Source organism: Tamandua tetradactyla, chromosome 2 (genome assembly GCF_023851605.1).
Source record: "Tamandua tetradactyla isolate mTamTet1 chromosome 2, mTamTet1.pri, whole genome shotgun sequence".
NCBI classification, from domain to species: domain Eukaryota; kingdom Metazoa; phylum Chordata; class Mammalia; order Pilosa; family Myrmecophagidae; genus Tamandua; species Tamandua tetradactyla.
Window position 1 is genome coordinate 223,951,941 of NC_135328.1, and position 13,454 is coordinate 223,965,394.

The following is a 13,454-nucleotide window of genomic DNA, read 5'->3' on the forward strand; positions in this document are numbered from 1 at the left end:
GCCCGGAGCCCCCGGCCGCAGCCCCCCACACCCCTCCCCGCAGGGAGCAGGGGGTGAGTGTGCGCGGCCGGGCAGGGGAGGGACGGCCGCCGCCACCCTGAGCTCCTGCACCTTCTCCAAGAGCAGCCCCTTCCACCCCATGCCTGGGCAGTCAGTGGGCTCCGCTAGTACTTCCAGCAAGTTCCAGTGGTGGCGAGACATCTTGGGGCCACCCACGCCTGATTGGAAGGCGGAGGCCATGGAAGCTCAGCCTGCGCCCAGGGTTAGCATTTGGGCACAGCATTTGGAGCTGAAGGTGCAGTCTGTTTCCTGGGCCACTGTAAGATCTCTTCCTCTTCCATCTTCTGTGATTTTATCAGCAGGGTTCTAGGCCTGGCTGTGTTCTTAACTTAGCCTGTTTTCCTGTTTCCACAGATTCACGTCTTTAACATTTCTGGAAAGTTCCCAACCGTTATCTCTTCAGTTTCCCCTCTCCTGCATTCTCTTGTTCTTTCTCGGGGTGCACCCCTTAGATGATGTTCTTTTACCTCCCAAGTCAATTAATCCTCCTTATTTTCATTTCCTTGGGCTGCATCCTGGTCAGTTTCTTCATTTCCCTCTTCCACATCACTAATTCTCTCATTCACTGTATCTAACTTGTTGAGTAGTTAACTCATCCATTTAATTAAATTATTATCCTATCTAAAAGCTGCATTTGGTTGTTTTTCAAATTTACCTGATGTTTGTTGGTCTTCTGGTACATGCTTACCCCATCCGACTTCCTCGGCACGTCCTATGCAGTTAGTTTGAATTCCATGCTTAGTAATTCCTGTGTCCTAATCTCTGGGGACCTAAATCTTTGTTATCTCGCGAATAGCCCAGTATTTCTGTGAACATTTGGTAATTTTGAATCGGCAGCCCACATCTGTGAGGATTCTCAGGTCCGAACTTGGGGTTGCCTCCTTCCCCCCAAAGAGGATGTGCCTTTGCGTGGCGTAGCCCAGCCCTGAGGGTCGCAGAGGGCTGTGGCTTCCATTGGATCACCCCATCTTCTTCTATTAACTCATTTTTGATGTTGAATTTGGGGCAGTCTTGGGGATAATTGCATTCTCCTAAGCCCAGCTGTGTGTCGAAAAGGCCTGTTGCAATCTGCCCAGCATGGAGCAGACTGTTGCGACTGTAAGCTCAGGGCAGGGGCAGGGGTGGGGCAGGGACAAGGGCAGGCAGGGACATGGGCAAGGGCTGGGACAGGGCAGGAACAGAGGCAGGGCAGGGGTGGGGCAGGGGCAGGGCAGGGGCTGGGCAGGGGCGGGGTAAGGGCAGGAGCAGGGGCGGGGCAGGGCCATGGGCAGGGGCGGGGCAGGGCCATGGGCAGGGGCGGGGCAGGGCCATGGGCAGGGCCATGGGTAGGGGCGAGGCAGGGCCATGGGCAGGGGCGGGGTAAGGGCAGGAGCAGGGGCGAGGCAGGGACATGGGCAGGGCAGGGCCATGGGCAGGGGTGGGGCAGGGGCAGACTCTGCTTTGGCTTTGAGTGGAACCTGTGTGGCTGGGTCTAGTCCAGCAGGAATTCTTGGGGTTTTCCAGCCATCGTGAACCCCCCCATCCTAACACCCCCGGAGACCTTTCCTGGCCAGACAGGACTGGGCCAGTCACCAAGCTGCCCAGGATAGCTTTCCCTGGCCCGAGGCTCTTGTGGAAAGTCCTTGGCTGAGGGGCCTCGTGGCCCGGAGTCGTGAAAACAACAGCTGGGCTGCGAGGGGGTGGGGGTGGGGGTGGGGGTGGGGTGCGGTGCTCCCGCGGGGACCTCAGCTTCACACATGAAGGTGCTTCCAGCTTCCCAGGCCGCCAGGGGCCACCTGGCTCTGGCCGCCCACGGGTGTCTGGGTCCTTGACAGGCCAGTGGGGTGATCCAGCCTCTGCCCCTGCCATGCTGGAGCCCCTCACAAAGGGGTACTGTGTGGGCGGCTGAGAGGAATTCAGGGGGGGCTGCTTTTGGAGGGAGGGGAGAGCAGCATGGAGAGTTGGCAGTGAGGCAGGAAAGAGAGGCAGGTGGGGAAGCAGGGCAGGGGGCCGGCCCCCGAGAAAGACCGGCTCCGGGCAGGGGTCCCCCGCCTCTGGCTCCACCGTCTGGGCAGAGTCCTGGGCCAGGGAGACCCCGGGCTAAGGGATGGGGCCCGCCGGATCTCTTCCCCGAGCCCTCGGTCTGCGGAGCCCTGCCTGCTGGACCCCACAAATCCCAGCTTCCCCAGCACACAGCCCATGACAGAAGCCCCCCTCAGGCCCTCATCCCACCCCTTCCTCCAGCCTGGGGCACCCCCATGCTGAAGGCCTGGGAGGACCTGCCTTCCACTCTCAGGGCCCGCAGGGGGCCGGGTGGGGACCCCCACATTGCACAGGGTAGGGGGCCCTCCCCAGCACTCTGCACGCACCCCTGGCATGCTGAGACCTCCACGGGAGAACAGGGACAAAGGTCTGATGGCCCAGCCCTGGAGAGCTGCTGCCTGCTCCCCCACCAGGCCCGGCTCACAGTGAGGAAGGGGCGCTGAGTGGATCCCCGCTTGCCAAGGTCAGTTATTCCTATAGAAGGTATTTCCTGTGAGCTCCAGGGTCACGCCAGTGAGGGGCTGCCAGGGCCCTGGGGATGGGGGCAGCCCTGGCCCTCACCTCGCCCACCCCCTTCCCTGGCCCTGGAGCCCCAGGGCTGGGCCTTGGCCTCCCCAGTGTGGGCAGGAACGGAGTGCCAGGTAGGAGCCCTGGGCCTGCAGTGGGCACAGCCCCTGCTGCTGGCTCCTGTGCCCCCCACCCTCAGGGCCTCCCTCCATCCCCAGCTGAGTTCTCGAGAGCTGCTGGCCTGGCCAGGGGGTGCCGCCGCTTGTGTCCGCCTCGACGTGGCCCAGGGTGGGGCCCGCAGGACAGTGTGGGCAGCCACCTCCCAGGAGAGGGCACAGGCTGTGCCGAGCTGGGGGCTGCATGCAATGGGACCGCAGGGCTGCCTCCCTGCTGCCTGCTCGGCCCCTGGGGAGTAAGAAAGCACCTAGAGTTCCCTGGCCCCTGCAAGCCCCAGACCCCAACCAGGTCGCTGCAGCCCAGAAGGGCAAGGGGAGATCTCCCCCAGCGGCCCCTCTGTGCCTCCCGCGGTGGCCCCCCTGTGGGGTGAGGGTTGTGGTTGTGGGCTCCCCTGCAGTCCCACCCGAGCCTCTTCTCAGGTCCCTGCGGGGTGGCTGCGTGAATGCGCACGAGTGTATGAGTGTGCGAGTGTGTGCGTGATGCAAGGGACGTGAGCAATGGCCCAAGCCACAGGGCGGGGGTCAGGGGCCACAGAGCTGCCCTTTTCTCTGGGGTTAAACACGGCCACAGCGTGCGGCGGACAAAGGGCCCTTCTTCTCCAGAGAGGCCGGGATGGTGTGGAGGAGGGGGTGCTCCCCCCACGGATATCAGGGGACAGGGGCCACGGAACCCCTCCACCTGCCTGCAGCCTCCAGGCTGGAAGTGAGGGCAGGAGACCCCTGACCTGTGCCAAAGCCACGGGGCTGGCTGGCCCTTCCTCCTGGGGCCCGAGACCCAGATGAGGGGCTGGGCTGAAGGAGCAGGAGGGATTGAAGGTGGGACTTTGCGTGACCTGCTTTGTCCCCCTTGCCCTCTGTACCCCTGTCAATGGCTCTGCCCGCCTTTATGTCCCCCTGCCCCCAGGCCCCCCCTTCGGAGAGGAGACTCAGCACCATTAAATGCACTTGGCCTCTGGGGTCTACTGAAGCCCACCCCGGACACTAACCCCCTGGCCACCCCCAGCTGTTCCTTGGGTGCCCTCTGCCCTCTGTATCTCCCCCAGGCCTGTACGTCACACAGGAGCAAGACCCGCTGTGCCAGGAGAGTGGGGCTGAGCCACAGGGCAGGGGGCAGGGGTACTGGGGGAGCAGAGACCGAGGGGGCAGGTCTTTGAGAGGTCAGGCCTTAGTGTGGGCAGCTGGAGGGACTCTGGCCAGAGCTGTGGAGGGACTGCGGGCCAGATGCCCTGTCCTGACAGGACTGGAGGGAGGAGGGCAGCTGCCTCCTTGAAGGTGGCACATGTGGCCAAGGAGACCGCTCGCTTTTTCCTGAAGGGAGGGAAACTTCGCGTCACCACAGCACAGGCGAGGTGTGACCGTGGCCTCGCCTGAGCCCGGCAGGTCTCCCCGGAAGAGGTGGGCTACCTGTGAGACTGCAGCCTCCACAGAGGGCAGTCCGCAGGGCCCAGCTGCAGCCACCCCCTGTGGGTGCCCACTGGGGCAGCGGGTGAGGTAAGGGGTGGCTCAGGAAAGCCGCGTGGATGTGACTCCCGTAGGACCCACAGGGCCAGACCCCCACTGGCTGCCCGGACCGTCTGGCCATCACACACCACCCGCCTCTGTCCACCCCGGGGACTTTGGGCCCGGGGGCTGGCAGCACCTCCGAGCGGCCCAGCCCTGACTCCAGGGACCCGGCCCCGGCTCCCCGACGGCGCCCGGGCGGAAGAACTGGGACAGTTCTGATCCCCGCCGGGGCCTGAGGCCTGGAGCGGAGCCAGCGCCGGCACTGCCAAGATTCCCGGCAGGGGGTGGGGGTGGTGACACAGTTCCCGCTTGTTCTTAGCTCCCAGGCTCGGCCCGGCCGCTTCCTTTTTTAGGCAAAGTCGGAGTTGCTGCCTGGTCTTGTAGCCATGGCGGCGTCTCACCTGCCAAAAGAGAGGAAGGAAAACCGCGGGGGCCCATCCGTCCACCCTGCCGAGCATCCTCCTGAGACGGGGGAAGGGAGGGAACATCCTGGCATGCCCCCCCACCCCGCTCTAGTCTCCGGGACGGTCCACCACTCATCCGCAGGGAGGCATCCGGGGAATGAGGCCAGGCTCTCCTGGCCTGCCCGGGGATGCAGCTCGAAGCCTGAGGGCCTCCTCTGGGAAGCCAAGGGTCCCTCCAGACGCCCCCTGCGGCCAGCCAACCCTGCTCTGCGCCAGCCCAGATTCCCAGAGTGGTGGGCTCCTGCTTGCTGGTGGGCGCTCTCCATGGCCCCCCATTGGCAGCTGGGGTCCGGCCTGGGCCATGCCTGATGCTGGGCCAGGGCCCGCTGTCCCCACTGGGGCGTGGGGTGCTGGGTGGGGCTCGAGCCAGCCATCTCCCACATCTGGGCCCTTCTAGTTTCTCAGGTCGCTGTCCCCTCCCCAGGCCGGGCATCCCTTCCAAGCTGGGTCCCAAGGCTCTTCCAACCCCACTGCTCTGAGCTTGCAGCTCCAAGTCCCAGCTGTGGGGCCGGAGTGCGGCCAGTTCCCTGCTTAGGGGATGATGCTCTGGCCTCACTGCCTGTTCTAGTTTGCTAGCTGCCAGAATGCATCACACCAGAAATGGATTGGCTTTTAATAAAAGGGGATTTATTTTGTCAGTTCTTCAGAGGAAAGGCAGCTAACTTTCCACTGAGGTTCTTTCTTACGTGGGAGGCACAGGAGGGTCTCTGCTGGTCTTCTCTCCAGTCATCTTCCCCGGGGTGACTTTTTTCTGTTTCTCCAAAGGCCTGGGCTGAGCTGCGAGTGCTGAGATGAGGAATGCTGAGCTGCTTAGCTGTGCTACCTTGTGATCTTTCATTTAAGCACCAGCCAATTAAGTCAAACGTCACTCATTGCAGCAGACACGCCTCCTAGCCTACTGCAGATGTAATAAGCAACAGATGAGGTTCAGTACCATTGGCTTATGTCCGCAGCAACAAGACTAGGTATGCTCACCTGGCCAAGTTGACAACTGAATCTAACTAACACACTGCCCCTGGCCTTGAGCCGCCCCGGGAAGTGGTTGCACCTAGTCAGGCCTGGAGATGACTCGCTTGGGCCTCTCCTGGGCCAGGCTGCAAGAACCCCCAGCCCTGGGATGGCACAGGCAGGGGTTTGCTCCTGGGATGAGGGAGACCCCCAGGGCCCCACGCCTGTAGAAAGGGACACTGGCATGTGTGTGCGAGTGCCCACGCGCGTGGGTCTTGGAAGAGTTTCCGTAGGTGCTGCCTGTCGCCGCCTGCCCGGGTCTGCTGTGCGCGCGCGACTCAGGGTCAACTTCTCGGTGCCTCCGCACGTCGGGGGAGTGCGCGCTCCCCGGGCGGGGGCGGGGCCTGGGCGGGGTCTCCGCCTTCTGGCCCGCGCGGCGGCGAGCCTCGTAGCCAGGAGAGAGCGAGCGGCGAGGCGTGGTCCGAGCGCGTCCCGTCCGCCTAGCGCGCGCGATGCTCGCCTGGGCCGCGCTCGGCCTGGCCCTGGGCCTACGGCTGGTGCTGGCGCGAAGCGGCCCGGAGCGCGGTGAGTGCGGCCCGCGGAAGGTTCCCTAGGCTCCGCGGGGCCGGCCCCACCCCGTGCGGCGGACGCGCCCGCCCAGGTGTCCCGGGCCGGCAGCTCCCCGGGGCGCGCAGCCTGGGTGGTGGGGGGCTGCCACCCCGGCTCCGGTTTCCTGCCCTGGAAGGGCCCTTGCTGGAGGGTCAGGGACCTGGAGTTGCCTCCCAGCACTGAGGCCGCCCAGAACCGGGCCCTGGCTGGAGGGACCCATCTGTCTGCAGGGGTGTTGGGGAGCAGGGGGTGGCCTGGGGTCGCAGGCCAGACCACCATCGGGCTGCTGAGCAGGTTTCCTGGCCGCGGGGTCCAGATAGAGGAGAGGATGGAGTCAGGGAAGGGTGGCTCATCTGTGGGGCGGGGGCGGGGGGGCTGTGTTTCGCTCAGGTTTCCCCTTCCCCGCTGCTGTGCCCACCGGGGCAGTTTGTCTCACCTGAGACTCCGCGGCGCCCCCTGCCCACTTCTCTTGGTAACAAGCCAAGGGGTGCGTGGCTCAGGCCCCTCCAGGGCGGAGGGAGAGGGGCCGTGCACAGACCGTGTCTGAGCAGTCAGCTCTCCTTGCAGCTGGGACATGACCCCAGAGAGCGCCCTGGCATCTGGCCACACCGCCAGCGCCCAGTGCTGAGCCCACCCAGGGCTGGGACCCCGCCTGGCTCAGAGCCCCAGGCTGGGGGCCGCCACCCCAGGGCCTTCGGGGTGGGACGGAGCAGGCTCTTGGGGCCTGGGGGGCTGAACACTGGGGGTGAGGCTGCCTGGGGTCCGCGGCCTGGCTGACCCCTTGCTCCCTCCCCAGATCCCCCGGCGTCGGCCCCCCAGGGGGATTTGCTGTTTCTGGTGGACAGCTCGGCCAGCGTCTCGCACTATGAGTTCTCCCAGGTGCGGGAGTTTTTGGGGCAGCTGGTGGCTCCACTGCCCCTGGGCCCCGGGGCCCTGCAGGCCAGCCTGGTGCATGTGGGCAGCCGGCCGCACAGTGAGTTCCGCTTTGCGCAGCACGGCTCAGGGGCCGCTGTCCAGGACGCCATCCGGGCCGCAGCCCAGCGCATGGGCGACACCAACGCGGGCCTGGCACTGGCGTATGCCAAGGAGCAACTGTTCGCTGAGGCGGCAGGTGCCCGGCCGGGGGTGCCAAAGGTGCTGGTGTGGGTGACCGACGGCGACTCCAGCGACCCCGTGGGACCCCCCATGCAGGAGCTCAAGGACCTGGGCGTCACGGTCTTCATCGTCAGCACTGGCCGCGGGAACCTCCTGGCGCTCTCGGCTGCCGCCTCGCCCCCTCCCGAGGAGCACCTGCACTTCGTGGACGTGGACGACCTGCCCATCATCGCCCAGAGGCTGCGGGCCTCCATCCTCGGTAGGTGGGGGCTGCTGGCACGGGCACCGTCCCCCAGGGTCCAGCGGGAGGGGACTCACAGCCTGTCTGGGCACACTCCAGCCACATCCATGTGCCCAGCTCCCTGGAGGGGCAGGCAGAGTGATCCCCCAGCTGGGGCTCCCTGTGAGGGTCTAAGGAGAGGGGAAGGGAGGGACGTGCCAGCACCATTCAGGCAGCAACATGGGTCCCTGGTCTGGGAACAGAGGTGACAGGCTCATGGGGCCACCATGCCTGAAGGAGGTCCGAGCAGCTGGGCAGGGCCCTGGGGAGTGTAGCCCAGAGGACTAGGATTCTGGGTGGCATCCTGAGTGGGTGTGCACATCAGCTTATTGGGGGGTCAGAGGAGGAGAGGAGGAGGCTGGGGCAGAGTCCAGCGGCGGCCTCTTGCAAGGCTGAGACCCCTAGCTCTCTTCTGGGCACTCCAGGCAGAGCGGCTGCAGGGGGAGGCCCTGGCTGCCACTGAAACGCCACTAAGGGCAGGTGCTCCTCGAGTCTCCCCTATGGTTTACTCATTGCCATGGCCAAAAGGAGCTATGAGTGCTGGCGAAAGTGGGGATCCTCAGCGATTTCTCCTGGGGACTTCTGATGCCATGTATCTTTGGTCACCCTTGTGGTCGAACGTGGAGTGGTCAGCAGGAGAGTAGGCAGGAAGCTGGACAGGGAAAATTCAAGGAGAGGGGTGGGGAGGACAAGCAGGGGGTGGGGACCCTGGGTTTGGGGGTGGGGCTGAGTGGGAGAATGGGCAGGGGAGAGCGAGTGCCAGGCTGCTGGGCAGGGCACAGGCGTTAAGGAGGACAGTCTGCTGGGCTGGACCCTCCCCCCGACATTCATCAGCGTCACCTGCCCACACTGTCACTCAGACGGCGGGAGTGGGGTTTGGTGTCACACACTTGGGGTGACGCTCAGTTTCCCCTAGGGTCCAGGGCCTGAGGTGGAAGGAACCCTGACCCCAGGTGTAGCTGCTCCTGAAGCTGTCATGTCTCCACTACCCTTGAGAGGCCCCCCTTTCGTTCATCCCACTTCTGGCCACACCCTTGGGCTCCCTTTGCCTAGAACCAGCGTTGGCCCCCTGGGGCTCTGGTCCTCTTCTCAGACTGTGGCCCCGCCACTTTTGGGGCCCTGTGGTCTGGGTTTGGGGCCCAGGCAGGCAGGGGACCTCCTGAGAGGGCTGGAGCCGGGGTGGCCTCCTCATCCTTCCCCCAGCCCCCTCTTTGTGCCATTAGCATCTGTTGGTGCTGCCAAAAGCGCCCCCCATCTTCCTGCCTGCTCCCCCCATCCCCGTGACCAGGGCGCCAGGCAGGGGTGGGGGGCAGCAGCCAGCGCCCCGGAGCGCGGCAGGTCCCCTCCCACCCTCGGCCCCTCCGCCCGCAGACGCGATGCACCCGCAGCAGCTCCGCGCGCTCGAGGTCACGTCGCGCGGCCTCCGCCTGGCCTGGCCGCCGCTGCTCGGCGCCGACGCGGGCTTCTACGTGCTTGAGCTGGCGCCCCGCGCAGACCCGGGGGCCGCACGCCGCCGCCAGCTGCCCGGGAACGCCACCGGCTGGGTCTGGGCCGGCCTGGAGCCCGACACCGACTACGAGGTGGTGCTGCGGCCCGAGTCCAACGTGCGCCTCGTGCGGCCGCAGCACCTGCGAGTGCGCACGCTGCCGGGTGAGCGGGGCCGGGGGCCTCGGGCCGGGGGGCGCGAGCTGATCCCTCCCCGCTGACGCCCCCCCTCCCCCCCGCAGAGGAGGCCGGGCCCGACCGGATCGTCATCTCCCATGCCAGGCCGCGCAGCGTCCGCGTGAGCTGGGCTCCCGCGCCCGGCCCGACCGCCGCGCTCGGCTACCGCGTGCTGTGGGGGGCCCTGAGGGGCGGCGCGGCGCAGCGCGTGGAGGTGCCCGCGGGCGGAAACAGCACCACGCTGCAGGGGCTGGCGCCCGGCACTGCCTACCTGGTGACAGTGACGGCGGCCTTCCGCTCGGGCCGCGAGAGGACGCTGTCGGCCAAGGCCTGCACACCCGCCGGGGCGCCTGGGGGTCGGGGTCCGTGACACCCCCCCGCAACGGCCAGGAGCAGGAGGAGGCTTCCGCCAGGCCCGCCCACATGTATTTGTCCCAGGGATGTCCTGGCTGCCAGAAGGTTCCAGGTCCTGCACCTGGCCTCAGGACGCAGCTGCCGGCCCTCACCGGCGATCCAGTGCAACAGCAGCCACGGAGTCCACCCCCTGCCCTGCTTTGCCCAGAGCTGGGCTCTACGGGAATGTGAGGTCTGGAGGCCGGCTGGGACACTTGACACAGGACGTCCCCTTCGTGGGAAGGCCCCTGGGTGGCTGGGGCCGGCATAGGTTGCAGGAACTTGTCCAGCAGGTTCCCAGAATCTCCAGGGCAGGGGTTCTGGGAGAGGATGTAAGGTAGCCAGGGAAGGGGGCGTGGCTCGTTCAGGATGGGTCCCTAGGAGCGGGGAGGTCTGGAGCAGGGGAGGGGTGCTACAAAGCTGAGAGGAGTGGCCAGAACCCCGGCAGGGACAGCTGGCCTTGCCCAGGACGCACTTTCCAGGTGGAGCCCAGCAGAGCCCAGCAGTCGGGTCTCTGGGGACACAGGTGCTTTCTCCACCTCCCCAGACCCCAAATGGGCACATGCAGGGGCTCCCCAGTTTCCTGGGGAAGGCTGCCAGGCAGGAGTGTGGGGGTGGGGACATATACAGGGGTGAGTGGGCGTCCCCGCTGTTCTCTGCAGTGTTCTCTGCTGGGCCTTGTCTGTGAGCCACCTCCTGGCCACTGCCCAGTACCCTGGGGCCCCCAGAGGGCAGGGAGCACCTGGTCCTTCCCCCGTGCCTCCCACTTTAGCGCACAGCACAGGAAACTGAACCCCGCAGGCTGGTGAGGCTTCTCCCTGGTCAGACCTGCTGGCCATGCCAGGGCCAGGAGGGCAGGGTCTGGCGTCTCTTGGTGCCCAGTGCTAACCCCTGTGCCCCCTGCACTCTCTCTTTAGAGCCCGCCGGAGGCTGTGGGGGTCCCAGGGTGCCATCAGTGGGATGCTGGAGAGCAGGCACAGGCTCTTGTTCTGGAGGCTTCCAGCCCACTGCATGTGCCCCTCCTCTGGGCATTCCACAGGACTGCCCCCCCTCCCCCCACCCTGTGCCCCGGGTGCTTTTCACTGAGGACAATAAAGTTCCTAACTGCTGCCCGGAGCCGTGTGGTCAGTGCTTGCAGTCATGGGGCCTGGTGAATGTTTCCAGTCCACCCCCTCTGGAGCTGACCGCCGCCGCTGCCCCAGGATGGTGGCCCCAACATCTCTCTGAGGGACTGGCCCGGGCTCAGAGGGTGCAGCCCCACTCAGCATATCACACAGCTCGTGGCCCCTAGTTTGCCCACTGGGGGGGTCCAGCAGAAGGGGGCAAGCCCCCAGCTGCCTGTGTGAGCAGGACATGGAGCAGGGCTGTGGGGCTGGTCCTGGGGCCAGACTGGTAGACTCTGGGGGGTTGGATCCCCGTTAGCCCTCCCCAGGCCAAAAGCACCCCGAGGGCCGAGTTCCTGACTCCAGTGTCAGAACGGTCAGTGTGACCTCTGCGCTGGCCCATGTCCCACGGCGGTAGAGTGGTTGGGCTCGAGCAGCCAGGATGCTCCCCAGAAGCCCGGCTGTGGCAACTCCGAGCTGAGCGGGGAGCCCCCCTGCACTGACCCAGGTGCCACATTCCCCCAGCTGGCTCTCCAAGGGGTGTGCAGTTGCCCATCGGCTGCCCGGAGAGCGGGGCTGTCCATGCCAGGCTGGCCCTGCTGCAGAGCTCCACGCGGCAGCCAGGGGAAGGCAGCAGCTGGGCGCGGGGGCCGTTCCTGGGCTGCTGGGGCTCATCGGTGCTGAGTCGGGGCCTCCGCGGCTGAGCGAACCTGAGAGGCACAACCAAAGCCAGGCTCCTGTCCTGTGCCTTCCTGGGGTGCAGGGGGTGGCAACAGGAGCCCCCACGCATTGGAGCCGGTTTGGTCTGGCCTCGTCTTGCAGCTATGACAGCCCTGGGCACAGCAGTCCCCATAGAGCCACCGCCGCACCTCACACACCCCAAGCCCCTGACCTGTAGACTTGCCCTTGACTGCTGGGGTTCCAGGGCTCCACGAGGCTGAGGCCCGTGCCTGCTGCTGATGCACCCCACCGTGGTCCCATCGCTTTGGGCCCGAGGCCACTCCCGGCGGCTGCCTCTCCAGCTCAGCGCTGCCCCTGCCTGACCCCCACCTGGGACCCGTCACTGCCCCTTCAGGGATGTCCTGGGACACGAAGGCATGTGGTGGCCCCAGTGCAGCCCCAGCGCAGGCTTGGTGCTCACAGGGGTCAGGCGGCAGGCGCAGGGCGTTGTGGCTCCCACTGGGCCCCAGCTGGGCAGCACCGGTCTCCAGGACCTTCTGCTGGGGGCTCTGTAGGGGCTGGTGGGTCGGAGGGGCTGCTCGGGAGAGCTCGGCCCTGAGTCATCTCAGATGTGGCTGAGGCAGCGGGGCTGTGGACTCTGCGTGCCGGTCCTCGAGTCCCGGGAGGCCACGGGGCCCTGAGATAGGGTTGGGGGGGACCAGGGCCCACCTCAGGGTCATGCCAGGGCTGGGAGCTGGGCACCAGGGGGACGGCGAGTGAGACTGGGACCTGGGGTCTTCTGGCACTGCATGGAAAGGGAGCGGCCCCTTGCTTCAGAGGCGCGGGAGAAGGCAGAGGGATTCGGGGAGGCCGCAGCGCCGCCACCCCAGCTGCCTGGGAGCCTTGCACTTTAGGGTATACACAGGCACTGTCCCTGGGGAATCCTGGAGCCTCCCCCGTCCCCTCGTGCAGGGGGCCGGAGGCTCAGCCGCAGGGAGCTCGGGCCTGACTGGAAGGCCGAGGCTCAGCCATGCCGAGCAGCTTCCCCGGGTCTGGCTGGATGGCCAGAACTGCCACGCCCACTGCCCCGGTTCTGGAAGTGGGGCACACCGCCCCCTGCCGCAGGGAACCTACTGTGGGTGCCCGGTCCCTGCTCTGCTGCCTGGGCCCCCTGGGGCAGCTGTAAGCCCCCAGCCTGGGCTCAAGATGGGACTATCCACCTGCACCTTTAACTTCTTGGCCCGTGTTCCAGGTTGTGGAGCCAGGAGGGTTCCCACAGAGAGGACCGCTGAGCCCTGGGGGTGGGGGCAGGGGGTGGGCACGCCCCTTGGTGAAAGGGCAAGCTGCAGCACTTACCTTTGTTTCCGCTCCAGAGAGCCTCACATTTAGTCAATAAACGGGAAGATTTCAAGTGGAAAGCATCATCAAAATTCCCTTCCAGTCACGAGTGCTTTAGGAAAGGCCCTTTGTCCTCCCGAGGTGGGAAGTGACCAGCACAAGTGGACCAGACGGTGTGGAAGCTGCGTGGGGCGCCCCATGGTCCAGCGGCTCCGAGGGGGGCCCTTCTCAGGTGCCTCTCGGGGGTAGGGGAGAGCTGTCTCTCCTATTCTGTTTCCCTTGAAAGCAGTCCTCAAAATCTGAAAGCAGTGATGAACACTTCATGTTTTTTTAATTTAAGCCAAGTTAAATGGAACCGACTACTTAAATGCAGAGCTTGTTTCCAAGTTATTTTCCTGTTTGAACAAGAAAATAGGTAAGGCTGCCCAAAGCCTGGCTGTGCTGGGTGCCTGGAGCAGAGGCCTCAGCCCTGCCCACCTGCTCTTCTTGGCTGTGGTAGGCGCTGCCGCAGGCGCTTGGTGATGAGTCCATGGATACAGGATAGAGGCCCGGGAGGGGCCCGGGCTGTGCTGGAATCTTTTCTTTCTCTTCCTGTGGCAAAGAAGGCACACAGAATCACCTTAGAATCGGAAAC

General features: G+C 65.6%; 1 protein-coding gene across 1 annotated transcript; it reads left to right on the forward strand.

The window, feature by feature from the left end:
• Positions 1–6,146: 6,146 nt before the first annotated feature.
• LOC143675086 (von Willebrand factor A domain-containing protein 1-like) lies at positions 6,147–10,828 on the forward strand. Its single transcript, XM_077151648.1, has 4 exons — positions 6,147–6,265; positions 7,086–7,643; positions 9,036–9,314; positions 9,392–10,828. Exons 1-4 carry the CDS (start codon positions 6,193–6,195, stop codon positions 9,694–9,696), a joined length of 1,215 nt encoding a protein of 404 aa, XP_077007763.1. The 5' UTR covers positions 6,147–6,192; the 3' UTR covers positions 9,697–10,828.
• Positions 10,829–13,454: the final 2,626 nt, after the last annotated feature.

Coding starts and splice junctions, on each gene's coding strand:
- LOC143675086 (XM_077151648.1), top strand. CDS start 6,193: ATGCTCGCCTGGGCCGCGCTCGGCCTGGCCCTGGGCCTACGGCTGGTG. Junction 6,266..7,085: donor GCGAAGCGGCCCGGAGCGCG/GTGAGTGCGGCC, acceptor CTCCCTCCCCAG/ATCCCCCGGCGTCGGCCCCC. Junction 7,644..9,035: donor GCTGCGGGCCTCCATCCTCG/GTAGGTGGGGGC, acceptor CTCCGCCCGCAG/ACGCGATGCACCCGCAGCAG.